Here is a 15,357-nt window from a genome sequence, read left to right as displayed (position 1 = left end):
GTACTGTTTTCCCCCATTAAAGTGTGAACTCCTTGAGGGCAGAGACTATCTTTTCTTTTTCTGTTTTCCCCAGAGCTTAGTACAAGTAGGCATTTAAATGTTTATCATATTGTAAAAAATACTATTTGTTATATTAGATGGCTCTCTGGGAGAAGGCAAGAGGATGCTAAAGGAAATTATGAAAAAACCCAAAGATATCAATAAAAATTTATTTAAAACAAAATAAAAAAAGAACTCTATTCAAGGACATGATCAACTACAATTCCAGAGAACTGATGAAGGAGAACAAATGCCTACGTTATCACAAAGAGATGCTGAACTAATATGCAGAATGAGTAATGAATTTCTGGATGAAGGCAACATGAAAATGTGTTTCACCTAACTATGTTTAGATGATACAAGTGTTCTGTGTTTCTTTCCCTTTTTTCTTTCTTTTCATCTTTTTTCCTTTTCTTTCTCTCCTTTCTTTCTTCCATTCTCTTTAAGTGGGTGGGTGGGAGAGTAAAAAAATAAGTGCTTTGTAATTCAAAAAAATAAAAATTTACTTAAGAAAAGGATGTGTAAACATCCGTGAAGCTTATACTTGCTTGGCAATATTCTTAAAATATTCCTATATCTGATATAAGACGTCTTGCCAAGGCCACATAAATATTAGAATTATTAGATTCATGGGATCAGAGATCTTTTCCAAATACCTCATTTGATAGATGACTAAACTGAAGCCTAGAAAGCTCAAGTGTACTGTCCAAAGTGACCTCGACTATACACCAAAGGACCATTTCCACATGCAAGTTTATGATCAATTAAAAGGCTGAAAGATCTCAAAACTAAAGATGCATAATCTGGAAGAAATGATAATGCCTCATCTCTGTATGACTTAAAATGCCAAAGTCCAAAGTAGAACCTGAGAAATAGGGGTCAGACAGTGTGGCCCAGAAAAGGGTGTAAAGAGTAAAAATGTATAATTAGGCCTGTGCTGCCTTTGTTTATGAACACAGTGTGGTATGACGGCGCACAAGGACATAGGTCCAGGATCTATGTCCCCTGAACTGAAATGGCACAAGGAAAGGGGTGTATGTGAGAGAAGCAATCACATCTCACCTTTACTGGCCATTAAGCATATCATGAGCAAAGTCTTACTTCCATGCTAAGGGGAGCCTACTATTGTTTTTGCTACTTAGCAGATCTTAAGAATGGAGGGGGAAGGAGGTCTAATCATCCTTTCCACCTTAGCTGAGCTTGACAAGTGCAAATCTAGAATATAGGTCAGATTTACCTTCTTGGGTATACTCCGCACTGTACCAAACCATCTCTATAAGAACTTCAGACTTAACTTGTATTCTCATTGGGGCAAGGATAAGCTACCATGACGCTGATCTTATGCTCAAGGCTATAGGACAGCAGGACCTCACAACCTGGCATATGTCAAAGTGAAGTAAAGGTAATGAGATACAAAAGGATGAAATGGATTCTGCTGTACCAGTAATTCACTTGTACATGACCCTTAACAAGTCATTTAACCTCTCTGGACCTCAGTTTCCACATATGCAAAATGATCAATTTGTACTAGATTATCCTCGAAGTCTAAAGTTCTTTTCATTCTGGTTAGCACTTTCTATTGGGGTTGCCTCCTACATGCTATATTGGCCCACCTAATGAATGGAAAGCATTATATTTCTAGAACAATGGCCAAATTTAAAATATAGCTTTGAGAAATTAACAAGAGTATCACTTCTACAAAACAGAAAAGAAAAGGATGTTGAGTTGAGAGAAAATATAATATCTGTAGTTAGAGAGGGACAGAGGGGAAAGCTATAAATGGAAATGAAGTCAAGTAGGTTTGAGATACAAATCTTCAAAGAGATCACTGAGCATAATTTAACACCCCAGAAGGAATGCAGCTTCAGCAAGTCAAACACAAGGAATACTACATACTCCAAAGGAGTCTGGCAGCTTAATGCTAACTTAATACTAACCAAAAGAAGGAGGTAGAGGCCATGAAAACAAGGGAGAACAACAATGGGGAGTAGGAGGGAGATAGAAATGAAAAAAAAAAATCAGCATGAGGTCAAATGCAGCCACATACTATCTTGACTCCAGTCTATCTTTGGAACTGCAGGTCATTGTCTAGAGTTCTACTTTGGTTCAGAATAATCTCACTGAAGATTCAAATTCAGAGGATCACTCAAAGAACCAAAAAAGTCTGGGAGTCAATCTAGGCATTTAGAGCCACTTGAAGGGCCTTTTTCATGGTGATCCATGTTTCAAATCTAATTTTTAAAAAAATCCATACAGCATTTTAAAGTTCATAAAGTACTGCACAAACACTAATTCATTTGATTCTCACAACAATCTTGTGAAGCATGTACTACAGATATTATTAATCTCATTTTTACAGATGAGGAATTGAATCAGAGATTAAGTGATCTCCATGACCACACAACCCATAAACTTGGATTCAAAGCCAAATCTCACTTGATTTTAAATCTTTCTCTTTTCACCACATTACGATAATCTGGGAAGAGAGCTGGTCTTAAGCAATAGCCTTGGCCCTGTCTTAGATTCCGTAGATTTTCTACGTGGAAGATAGTTTCAATTTGGACTAGACCTCGAGTTCTATTCTGAATCAGAGTTTTTCACTCTGAAGTCAAGAATCCTTCACTTCCTTATGTCTTCCTCTCTACTGACTACATAATGGTCTGAATCTACACTTTCAAGGATGAACTGAAGTCAAACTTTAGGATTAAGAGCAACATAATGTACCCTAAGTCTGATCTTTCGCATGGATAAATTCTATTTCAACTATGACAAGTAGAATGAGAGAGTAAATTAAGGGTTAACAGAGAGCTCATAAAAAGAATAATTAAACAAACCCAAGCAAAGGTCACTGGAGAGCAGGAAGAAAAGAAAAATAAGCAAAAAAAAAAAAACCCCAGCAAGATAGTATAAGAAAAAAAAATACATCAGTATTTTTTAGTCAAATCAAAGTTAATGGTTAATTTTAGATTTTTTTTAGTGTGGACTCCATAAACAAACTAGGATAATAGAGTTATTTCATTATTATAATTCTCGGGTTGTGTATTCTGATCATCCATGGAGCACTGCATTCAAAATAAAACAAGCTCCAGAGTGAACAGAAAAATTATTTTAGTTATAGACACATTTACACCATTATGTACTCCTTTGCTCTCAGGAAATACTTAAAAAAGAGCCTCAGAATAAGGCTGGTGGTCCTCAAGGTCAGTTTAAGTAAGAATGCAGTGATACGGTCACCACAGTACTAAGGGCCCCCATATTATGAATCACTTTCCCAGTCTATTTTTAAACAGTTAATTTAGTACCTTTTCTCTTCCTGTTCTGTACAAATTCTGAGCGCCTCAGGGTGCTAGGTGCTGTACGTCGGTAACAACTGTTCCTTCCCCACAAGTCTGAGCCCTTCAATTTGTCCTCTTCCAAATCCCAGACCTGCCTCAGTTCTGAGGGGCTTTGAGGAGTCCCGGGTTGATGGCCTTTTGTGCCTTTCCTAGTATTTTCCAAATTATTCAAGCTAAGCTTTCTGTTTTTCAGTGACTTGCCACTGCAATTATATTCCAGGTCTTGAAAATCTGAGTCTCTGTAGTCCTGAAGTTTACATTCACAGTTTAGAAACTGAGTGTCATACCCTTCCTTTCCTTTATGAAAACTGATCTCATCAATAGTTTGAGTCTTTGGTTTTAGGCAGGAATTGTTTTGATAAATATTCCCACGGTCTACGTACCAGTTGACAGCCTTCTTCCTACTTTCACTGTCAAAGTCAAAATCTCTGCAGTCTACATTCTCAGCATTAATTTCTCTATAATTCCTAGTTTCATAATGCAAATTTCTAAGGTTCCCATCAAAGCAATTACCTTTCCTAAAATCCTCAGATTTATCATTAAAATTCCTGGGGTACATATACCACCGTTGAAGGTCATCAAAATTCCCCAGACAATCATCTAAAATCCTGCAGTCTGTCTTCTGCCTTCCAGTTTTTTCATAATCCTCAGAATCACAATCCAAACTCCTATAATCTGCAAAGTGGCCATTAGAGTTCTTCCAATCCTCAGTTATCTGGTATAGATCTGTTCTTTCTGTATAGCAGTTATCCTTATTTCTGGAATTCAGTTTCCCAGAGTCTACATCTTCAGACTTCATACGATCACCAAGGTCTTGACTGACACTTTTTGTAGTCTCAAGATTTTCACGGTAACAGTCTATATTCTTGGAGTCAGTGCAGCTTGGTTCAGCCTTTCCAAATTCCCAATAACCACAATCCCGTTTTCTATAGTGCCAGTTTTGCCCCTCAGTCCTGTATTTCAAATCCAAAACATGTTCTCTGTAATGACTGTTCACTTCTGTAAGGTTTCTTTTGCGTATACTGCTACAATCCTCATATTCCCAGCTAGGGATTCTGTGCCCCTTTTTCATAGTGTCTGCTTCTTCTCGAATCCTTTGGGGTTCACCCATATTTAATGTGTAATAAACCCGGCATGTGGACACATTCTCCACTCCACAATGCTCTTTCTTCTATGGATTCATTGCTGTGCTAAAACTCAGGCAGGTGCAGCTTAGCCCAGGGCTGTGTTCCTCTTCATATTTCTCTGTATTAGGCACTCCCTTCTCTTGATGCCTTAGCTGGAATCCAGTAGAGTGTGTAGTTATTTAAGTCTAGGTACCCAATCAGTAAGTGAGCTGTTTTATCTTTCCCCATCTGGGCTGGAAGGTAATTAGTAACTAGTATCATGTGACTTTCATTGGCAGCATAGTTTGGTATTTCCCTCGAGCTGGTCAAACTGGCTTGGCAGCTTTGTCATGGTAAAGGCTGGAGCCTTTTGAACTGGGAGTGCTAGGTAGGGGTGTCAAGAAAAGTTAGGTGAAAGGGGAAACTACCTTAAAAACACTTGGGTAAGTGGTCAAATAAAATTATTTCATGTGAAATCCAAGCAATCTCCCAATTCTTTCTCCTTTTCCTCTAATTTTAGAATCCAGCTTTCTCTTTTCCTTGCCCTCCAAAATTCAAGCCTCCCCCTCCAGACTCTAGAGGTCAGCTTCTTTCCTTCTCTAGGGCTTTACTGTGGAAAATATCAGGTTACTGGAAATAGAATAATCAAATTACAAGATACTACCATTAAAACTCCTAGATATGCTGAAGAAATGAAAGAGAATTATCTCCTACTCCAGTCAGATGAATAAGCAATTTCTGTGTTAGAGAATATATGTGGAATATTAGACTTCCCCAGAAGACCTTTTCAAGGTTTTTACTAAAGTTTAGGCCCTGCCCAAGAAGCCTCAGGAATATTCATGTTCTTCCTTATACTTAGAATTATAAAGGCTCTTTTGCTCATCTCTTTAATTTCTAAGTCCTTAAACTTCTGTCTAGTCCCTGATCATGCATGGCATAGTAAAAAAGGAGGACACCCACAGAGTTGGCTTCTAGTCCCAGACTTGCTATTAACTGGTTGATTAATGGTGACCAAGACCCTCTGGGAGCTTAATATATAAAATGAGACTAGGTCTTAGTTAGTGCTTCATCTATAAAATGAGGATATTAAACTCACTGAACTTTAGGGTTCCTATGAACCTCGAATCTATGGTCTTGAAGTTTCCTTGAAGCATTAAAATTCTACATTCCTCATCTCAAGCCCCTAATATATTACGCATCCTGTGAGTATACTTAACGATTTTCTAGACTTAGGTTCCCCTTAAACATAGAGAATCTGTGTTCACCTGTCCTTGGCTCCCCACGCAGGCAATGGCTGATAAGCCAGAACTGAGTGTCAGTCCATCGGTCAGTCAGTCAACAAGCATTTATTAAGCACTTACTATGTACCAGGCACTGCACTAAGGATGCAAATTAGAGCAAATTTTAACTCTTGTAATAGATGGAAGTAATATGAAAGAGGAAGGCATTTGTGGGAGAGGGGGAAAAGTTGAGGTGATGGGAGTTGAAAAGGTTTCATGCAGAAGGGAAGATTTGAGCTAAAGTTTGAACAGATCAAATTGATCTCTCTTTCCTCGTGTCCATAGAGGCAATGAAAAGACTTCCATAGCCTTCTAAACAAAGCTGGGGAAGCCCAAATTCCCTGGGTCACCTAGCCAAAATAAGGCACGCGGTAACAGGGGGGAATCTGAATGTCAAGTAGTTAGTGCCCAATTTCCTCAGGTATCCCCCCACCCCCACCAGCATGAATCAGCACCAGTTCCCTAACCATTACCTCCACTGCAGGTCCAGGTTCCCTACTACCCCCTCCCTCCCCCGCCCCCAACTCAGTGCCTGGTCCTGCTTGGCCCAGATAGGAACTCTAAAATACCATTAGGCCCCTCAGGTCTGACACCCCTTTCCAGAAGATATCCCAGAGGATCCAAATTCCATCCTCCCTAACTGAGACCCACTTATATTGCAAATATTTTCCCTCAATAAAGTTCACTTGCTTTTCTTTTCTCTGCTACTTCATGCTGTATTCAGTACTATGGCACTTGCTCTCCTTGTCTGTACCCTGGGGTACCAAACTTCACACAGATTACACTAAGACAGACAAGAACTACTGTAACTCTTGAGGGTTAAGAGATGTAGCAGCAGTAAAAGAGGCAGCAGCCTCCCACCTGCCACAAGATGCATAATCTCCCCATGAAGTTGCCACATGGCAATCAATATATGATGCCACTGTCTTTTTTTTCTGTTGTTTATTCTTTCTTGATTTTATATGATAAGTATCAGAGAAAGAATGGATTAAGTTATGACCCTATGAGCCGTGAAAAGCCAGAACACACAGAGTTTCAGAAACTGGAGCCCAGAGCAGAGTTTGCCAGTGGCTACAGCAGTAGGCTCAATGAGGAGCCACCTCACAACAGCAACCTGATTAAGCTAGGCCAGCAGTGAATTAACCTAGCAACCAAGACACCAAGTCCTAGGAAAAAAGGGAACTTTGGGAGGGGTGTTAAGTTGATAGTCACTACCACTTTCTGAGTCTCCTACTCCCAAGGAGGGAGGTAGTAGAAGAGAATGAGCTCCTGGTTTCAGAGGTTGTACAGGGTGTTCCTAAAGTCTGGACACAGAGGCAAAAATGCCTATTTTCAAGAAATGAAATAAATGAAATCTTCAACAACATTTTATTTAATTGGAATATTAACAAATAACATCTTCAGTATGATTTCCATCATTTGTGATGCAAAGGTTCATGCGCTTTGCAAGATTCACGTGAACTCCATGCAATAATTCCACACTGCCATCAGTTTTAGCACATTCACCCTTTACGCATTCAATCAAATGTGTTGCATCGTGATTTTCATTGAGTACACCTTCTCCTTTAGCATGCCCCAGAAAAAGAAGTCAAGGGGGCTAAGGTCTGTTAATATTCCAAATATTTCAAAATATGCATTTTTGCCTATGTGTCCAGACTTTAGGGACACCCTATACTTCAGGTCTTGCTATATGTTCTTAGTATATATCCCTCTGTAAAAACTAAAGTTAATTGGTTAATTGATATTGAGGAGAGATAAAATGGTCAAAATAATTTTAGGGTAGTAATTAGTGATCAGATGATCTTTAATAACCGAGCTGATTAATATTAAGAGGAATTCAAGGGATCTGAGCTCATGAGTGAACCTTCAGGGTTACCCATAGAATCTTGATGGAAGACATAACTGCCTTCCTGGGACCTGGCGTTGCCAGTGCAAGTGAGGGGTGGAAGAGGAACTCCAGAGCCAGCAACACATTTACAAAACTTTTTAGTTATGATGTAATTTGCTGTTTGCTTCAGTTCGCTAAACCTTCTATAATCACTAGGCTCTAAGGACAACTCAAACATAACCACAGATTATTAACTTTCTTCACAAACGAAATTCCTCTGTTGGCAGTTAGTACAGCTGAAGGGGTACTACTAATGAATTCATAGGATACCCACGATTCCCTCTCCTAACCACCAATGCCACCATCTCCAATGCACTGGTCACTCTGCTCTACCTTACTTCTTCACCACACTGAGGAAGGTAACGGCAGGCTAACATCAATAAATCACTAATAATGGGTGAATAGCAGTATTGACCCAATTCCTAACCTGAATGCTGTTGCCTTACCACTGGTCAAACTGTGATTCTGTCACCAAATAAATGGGCTAGCAAAACAATTTGACAGGACATCAGTGATTAATAAATCATTTTGAGACAAAATGTAGAATGATGACTAGGAACTAAGGAATATGGATTCTAGCCCCAGCTCTGCTATAAAATTAACTAGTTGTGTGAGCTTAGGTAAGTCATTTAACATTTTTAGGTCCCAGTTTCCTGCCCTGTAAAATGAGAGGGTCAGATGAGACAGTCTGTTTTCTTATGGCTCTCACAATCTATAATGCTATGATCTGACGAGACTTTCCACGAATGATTACGGAGGGAACTTTGTTCCCTCTAGAGCAAATGAAAAGCCTTAATATAGCTAGTAAGACAGGAAACACACCTATTAAAATCAACTGAGAGGAGATAAAAGGGAGGGACAAAGAATGAGTCAAAGGTTCATTAGGTATATAACAGGACAGCAGAAGGGAATAAAAATGAAATTAACAACTTCTGACTCAGAAGTCTGGGTTAGACTCATCTCTTGGTGGGAAATTGGAATGGCAGCACCCATCTGCTCTCATTCAGGGTTTCTTCTTCCTTTTATTTAGCAGATGCCTTGCTACTTTCTGGGTTTATCACTTTTACAGACAATGAAGCAACTGTCACAGCTCTGCATCTACCTCCATATTTTCCACTATTCCTGAACTTAACTGAGTCCTGGACCAACAAGAGCTGTGAATGGGAAGATATTTGTCTTGGTTCCGTCAGGATTACAGAGGGAGGGAGAAGGAGAAGGAGAGAGAGAGGGAAAGGTGGAGGGGGAGGGGAAGGGAAAAGAGGAGGGGGAAGGGAGGAGGAAGTGGGGGAGGAGAGAGACAGAGAGAATAAGAGCGTAGAGAAGGAAATGTGATAGTGATCCCAATTTTCTTCTCTTTGCTCAGTTTTAATATCCCAGGTGAGAAATAATTTCTCTAGATCCTGGTCCTCCTACTCTATAAGTTCCTCTCTTTACTTTCCATATTAGGAATCTCCTGCTGCTCCTTATACCAGTAACTACATTTTCCCTCTGCTGCTTCAGGGGACTGGATATCAGGCGGAATGCTTCCATTACACCTCATGACATTCTGTTCCTCACTACTATGTAAGAGCCTCCTTAGGTTTTCCAAAGCTCAAGTTTTTTTTTAATCTATAGAATAATTACCTTGGACTAGATGATCTCTAGGGTAAAGTCCTGTCCTTCTCTACAATTCTATAATCTAACTTACATTTAATAAAACTGGAAAGGAAAGTGATGTGATGTAATTCCCTCCCCCCACAACCAGCTAGAAAATAGGGCTTCAAATGAAATGTGTTTGAAGCCAATTACCCACAAATAAAATCCTCAGTTATCCAAAATATGAAGCAGACTGATTTAAACTAAACTATCTGATTTTGATTATGATGCGAAAAGTAGTTCAAGAAATCAGGTAAAATTGGAAGAAATGCAATCACCTCTTGCTTTTTTGGTTAAGCTTTCATTAGAATGTATTGCCCCACATATGAAAGAATATAAAATCTGACATTAAGGTAAATACCATAGGATAAATGCAATAGCAACCTCTGTTTTGTGTATTAAACCCTTAAGGAGGGATCCATCAGATCCATCCTAAGGTAAATTTAGCAGAGCCCATCTCATATGAAGCAGGATCATCAGAAGAAGAGAAAGATATGATATGTTCAGGCTCAGATTATCCTGGATCTGAAGGACACCAAAGAGGCTAGAAATAGTTCTAATCTGGAAGTTTAAATCAGTCAATAAATATAAAGAGATGTTACAAAAATAAAAGCAATAAGCCTTGGCAACAGATTGGATACAGCAGGTGAGAGAGTGAAGAGCCAAGGATGACACCTAAGTTGTAAGCCGTGATGCCTGGGAGGAGGGTGGTGCCATTTATAGTAACAGGGAAGTTGAATAGGGAAGAAAGATAATGAGTTCAGTTTTGGACATGTTGAGTTTCAAATGTCTACAGGACATCCAGTTCAAGATGTCCAGTAAGCAATTGGACATGAGACTGGAGGTCAGCAGAGAGGTCAGGGCTGGATAAATAAATTGGAGAATCATCAGTATAGAAATGATAATTGAATCCATGGGAGCAGATAGGATAAACAAGTGAAATAGTATAGAGAAGCGAAGAAGGCTCAGGACAGAGCCCTGTGGATCACTCATGGTTAGTAGGTGTGACCTGGATAAAGATCCAACAAAGGAGACTGAAGAATGGTCAGAAAGGTAGGAGGAGAACCAGGAGAGAATGACATGAAAACCTAGAAAGAAGAGAGAAGAAGGTAACTGATGGTATCAAAGGCTGCAGAGAGGTCAAGAAGAATGAAGACTGAGAAAAGGCCATTAGATTTGGCCTTTTCTGCCCTGAGGTGATGCTAAAGTAGTATTGGGGATTTCTACACATAATTTTACCCCCAGACCTAACCTAAAAGGGCAGTATAATGTAGATGGCACTTCTCCTAAAGGCATACAGACAAATGTCAGAGCAGTCAGGAGGCAGCTTGGTGTAGCAAACAGATTGATGGACTTGGAGTAAGGAGATCTGGGTTCAAATCTGAACTCTGAACTCATGAGACAATCAGTTAACCTTTCTGAGGAAAGTGTTTTATAAATATTTCTAAGGGATAGAATGTATGATTTTATTGATGTAGGGAACTTTTGGGTGAGAAATTCCCTCTACCAATGAAGGATGGCATCTTCTTTGAAACATATCAATTGACAAGTATTTATTAAATGCCTACTACATACCAAGCACTTTGCTAGTGATGGGGATATAAGTACCAAGAATAAAACAATCCCTGCTAACATGGAGCTTACATCCTAATGAGAAAGACAAGGGAAGAGGAGGTCTAAGAGGAAAGATAAGTTCTGTTTTGGAAATGGAGTTCAAGATGGCTCTGGGATATCCAGCTTTAAAAGTCCAATCGTCAACTGATGATCTAGGCCTAAAGGTCAGGAGGGAGACAGGAGCTGGTTAATAGTAGAGATCTCTGAGTCATACGCCTAGTGATGTTAAGCGGGTGCCATTCTGAAGAGAGGGCGGAAAGCCTGGGAGGGAACCTCAGGGAGCCTCCATAGCTAAGTATCTTAAGATTTCTACTCTTAGAAAGTTGCCTCTAGTTTCTTGCCAAGCTGGCTGCCTGAACAGGAGGCAGTTTTTCTGATCTGTGAGTAGATGGAGAAAAACAAATATGCTAAACTTGCCTAACATCTGGTTCAGGGTGTTGGCTCTGCAAAAAAAGTAGCAGAATTTCTTCTCGCTGCACTCATCCCAGCATGCAGCAGTAATTTTAATGAAGTCATTTAGAGCCTTAGACAGAAAACCAGTTTCTTCTTTTAAGAAAAGCTGTCTAATTTGTGTTGGAAAGCCCTGAATCTGATTAGTTAAAATCTACATGCTAACCACATTTCCTAAAGCAGTCTTCAACACATATTTTTGAACATTATCTTCTCAATTCCAGGAAAGGGATATAGGCTTTAATAGACTATCAGGTTTCTAATTTCACTGTGGCTTTCTTGGAATCCTGTTCCCTTCTCAGTTAAGTCATTCAGAGTAAGACACACAAAATGGTCCTGCCTTTCCTAAGCATGGGCCCTATCACAGACATGCTCAGAGGTACTCTTGAGGCTTTTCAGGACTAAGTTCTACTGAACAGCATGCACCATTTTGGGTAAGCATATACGTTCATGTGTGTATTGGTGTAATCTTTTTGTATTTTTGCAAAAAAAAAATTGGCTTCTCTGGCAATGAAGCTTATATCTTCATTTACTTAGCATTTTTAAAAGGAAGTCTAGTGCAGTGGATAAAATGTTGAACAATCTGGGTTCAAGTTCCACCTCTGAAACATAATCATTGCATGACTCTGGGCAAATAACTTAACCTCTATGTGCTGCAGGCAACTTAAAAAATGTATTCTGAACTTTAAAACACATGACCATACACACATGTGCATGTCTACATATATGTGCATGCCCATACATGTGCAAATTTCCATACAACAGCAGACCAGAAAAAGAAGATTCTATGCGGAACTGAATTTCCATTTCACGCCACTTACTTTTTATGATTCTTTTTTTTTTTTGAGGGGGGAAGGCAGGGCAATTGGGGTTAAGTGACTTTTTGGAAATCAGGAATACATTTTTTTACAGCTATTTCTGATTTATATTATGCTTTCCATACTTTATACTTACTATTGGAAACTATCCATCAGAAAATCATTCATTGATAAATTACTTCATGGCCTAAAATGAAAAACTACAGAGTGCTTACTATATAATCATTATTGCTACATTTAGATTGTATGTGAGAAAGTATAAAGACTTCAAAATTGTGTTTTGCCTATGATACATCTAAAAATCCTTTGAAAACAATGTGGCACCAATCATCAAAACAACTTAATAATGGCTAAAAAATAGAGTAGATCAGAAGGATATATTAGGTACACAGTACACAGCAGTAAATGACCATAGTAATCTAGTGTTTGAGAAACACAAAGATCCAAGCTTTGGGGGCAAGAACTCATTATTTAACAAAAATTGCTGGAAAAGCTGGAAAGCAGTTCAGCGCTAAGTAGGTCTATGGACCAACATCTCTGTATAATAAGATAGGATCAAAATAGGTACATGACTTAGACATAAAGGGTGATATCATAAGCAAATTAGGGGAGCATGGATAAGGGAAGAGTTTATGACCAAATGAAATAGAGAGGATTACAACAAGCATAATGCAGAGTTTTGATTACATAATTTCAAAAGGTTTTTGCACACATAGAAACAATGCAGCCAAAATTAGGAGGCAAGCAGGAAACTGGGGGAAAATTTTATAGCAAATTTCTCTGAAAAAAAATTCTTATTTCTAAAATATGAAGGGAACTGAATCATACTTATAAAAATAAGAGCCATTTCCTCACTGATAAATGATCAAAGCATATGAATAGGCAGTTTTTAGAAGAAGTAATCAAAGCCATCTTTACTCATATGAAAAAGTGCTCTAAATCACCATTAATTAGAGAAATGCAAATTAAAACAACTCAGAGGAACCATCTCATACTTATCAGACTGACTAATATAACAGAAAAGGAATAGGACAAATGTTGGAAGGTATGCAGAAAAATAGGGACACTTATGTACTATTGGTGGATTGGTGAATTAATTGGTCCAAACATTCTGGAGAACAATTTGGAACTATGTCCAAAGGACTATAAAACTCTGCATACCCTCTGACCTAGCAATACCACTATTAGGTCTGTATCCCAAAGCGCTCAAAGAGAAAGGACATATATGCATAAAAATATTTATAGCAGCTCTTTTTGTGGTGGCAAAGAATTGGAAATTGAGGAGCTACTCATCAGTTAGGAAATGGCTGACAAGTTATGGTATATGGAATGCTATCATGCTGTAAGAAATGATGAAGGAAATGGTTTCAGAAAAACCTGGGAAGACTTACATCAGCTGATGCGCAGTGAAGTGAGCAGTCAGGGGAACAATTTACACAGTGACCGCAATATTATAAAGATTACACCAATACACACACGAACACACATGCTTAACCAAAATGGTGCACGCTGCTCAGTAGAACTTAGTCCTGGAAAGCCTCAAGAGCATCTCTGAACGTTTTAGTAACTCTGACCAATAATACATCATCCACCACAATTCCAAAGTACTCACAAAGAAAATGCTGTCTACCTCCAGAGAGAGAGAACTGATGAACTCCTGAGTACAAATTCAAGTATTATTTTTTCCCTTTTTTTCTTGTTTTTTTTGCATCATGGCTAACATGGAAATACGTTTTTCATGATTTCACACATATAACTGATATCATATTGCTTGCCTTCATGGGTAAAGGAGAGTTTGGAGGGAGAGAATTCGGATCTCAAATTTTTTAAAAAGGAATGTTAAAAATAAGTAACATTAAAAAAGAAAGAAAACAATGAGGTTGGTCCTGGCCCTGATCTACCCCAAGCCTCATATGCCAGGTGACTCCATATGATGTCAGCACAGATGTCAATCCAAGCATCATCAGATGAGAAGGACACCAAAAATGACATAATCCTGCTGATGTCACAAATGTGGTCAGCAGAACCTCTTCTGGGGTTGTATAGTTGTGGTAACGAAAATTACGGGAGGCCCCTGGCATTTCTAAAGTACCAATACATCATGTTCCCAAGGCAAAAGACAATTGTTTCCAGGGGCATCTACAAGCTAATCCCAAAAGTAATCTACTGAATTGGAAGTCAGCTTACACTTACAGGATCACCAGAGTTAGAGCAATATATATTTATATTTTTGTTGTTCGGCTATTTCAGTTGTGTCTGACTCTTTGTGACCCCGTTTGGTGTTTTCTTGGCAAAAAATACTGAAGTGGTTTGCCATTTTCTTCTCTAGTTCATTTTATAAATGAGGAAACAGAAGCAAAGAGAGCTGTGAGTTGCCCAAGGTCACACAGCTAATAAGTTTCTGAAACTGAATTTAAACTCAGGTCTTTCTGACTCCAGGCCCAGTGCTCTATCCACTGTGTCACCTAGCTGCCCTATGTATTTATATATTGACTATATATTTAGGGCTAGAGCTATAAGAACCATGGCTTAGAAACCACACAGTTCTAACTCCTTGACACTCGGATGAAGTCACTTGCTCAAGGTCCCAGAATAATCAGCAGAGCCAGGATTTGAATATCAGCCCTCTAACTCAAAATTCAATGCTCTTTCCAGTACAACAAAATACTGATAAAATTTTAGAAACAGTATCATCTGAACATGGCTATGGATCTCAGTCTACTGATTGGCAATTAGGACCTTATTATCCTTCTAAATTCTACAGAATTATGCTTTACTCCCTAACATATCATATTATACTTCTAAACACTCCCATAATTCTCCCTATATAGCATATAAAAAACAACAAATTTCTCGCTGGAAAAAGGCTCGGGGGGGGGGGGGGGGGGGGGGGGAGGAGCCAGGGTGGAGAGAGGATAAGATACGGAATCCAGCATATGCAGGTACAAAAGAATTTTTATGACTCCAGAACTGATAGGATCATAGATCTGGAACTAGAAGGGCTCTTAGAGGACATTTAGGAGATGAGGGAATCAAAGCACCGAGAGGGTAAGTAACTTGCCCAGCATCACACAGCTAATAAATATCTGAGGAGAGATATGAACCGGGGTTTTATTATCCCAGGTGGATAGTTTTCTAAGTCTAGAGCTTTAGGGACTACCTCACCCTGCTTTTCATGGGATCCCAAGAAGC

At 39.0% G+C, this 15,357-nt stretch overlaps 1 protein-coding gene across 5 annotated transcripts in view; it reads right to left on the bottom strand.

Annotated features, from left to right (window-relative positions):
• Window positions 1-15,357, bottom strand: part of LOC118828466 (dynamin binding protein) — a 109,209-nt gene that overhangs the window by 45,751 nt on the left and 48,101 nt on the right. Inside the window, exon 1 of one of the 5 annotated variants that reach the window (XM_036735090.1) lies at window positions 3,342-4,591. The exons of the other annotated variants lie outside the window; for them this stretch is intronic. Within the exon in view, the coding sequence (XP_036590985.1) occupies window positions 3,342-4,485 (1,144 nt within the window). The 5' untranslated portion in view covers window positions 4,486-4,591. Of the gene's footprint in view, window positions 1-3,341; window positions 4,592-15,357 lie in introns of those variants that run through there. 5 annotated transcript variants of the gene reach the window in all.

This window comes from Trichosurus vulpecula, chromosome 8 (assembly GCF_011100635.1).
Source record: "Trichosurus vulpecula isolate mTriVul1 chromosome 8, mTriVul1.pri, whole genome shotgun sequence".
NCBI lineage: Eukaryota > Metazoa > Chordata > Mammalia > Diprotodontia > Phalangeridae > Trichosurus > Trichosurus vulpecula.
This window is presented reverse-complemented; position numbering and strand designations above follow the sequence as displayed.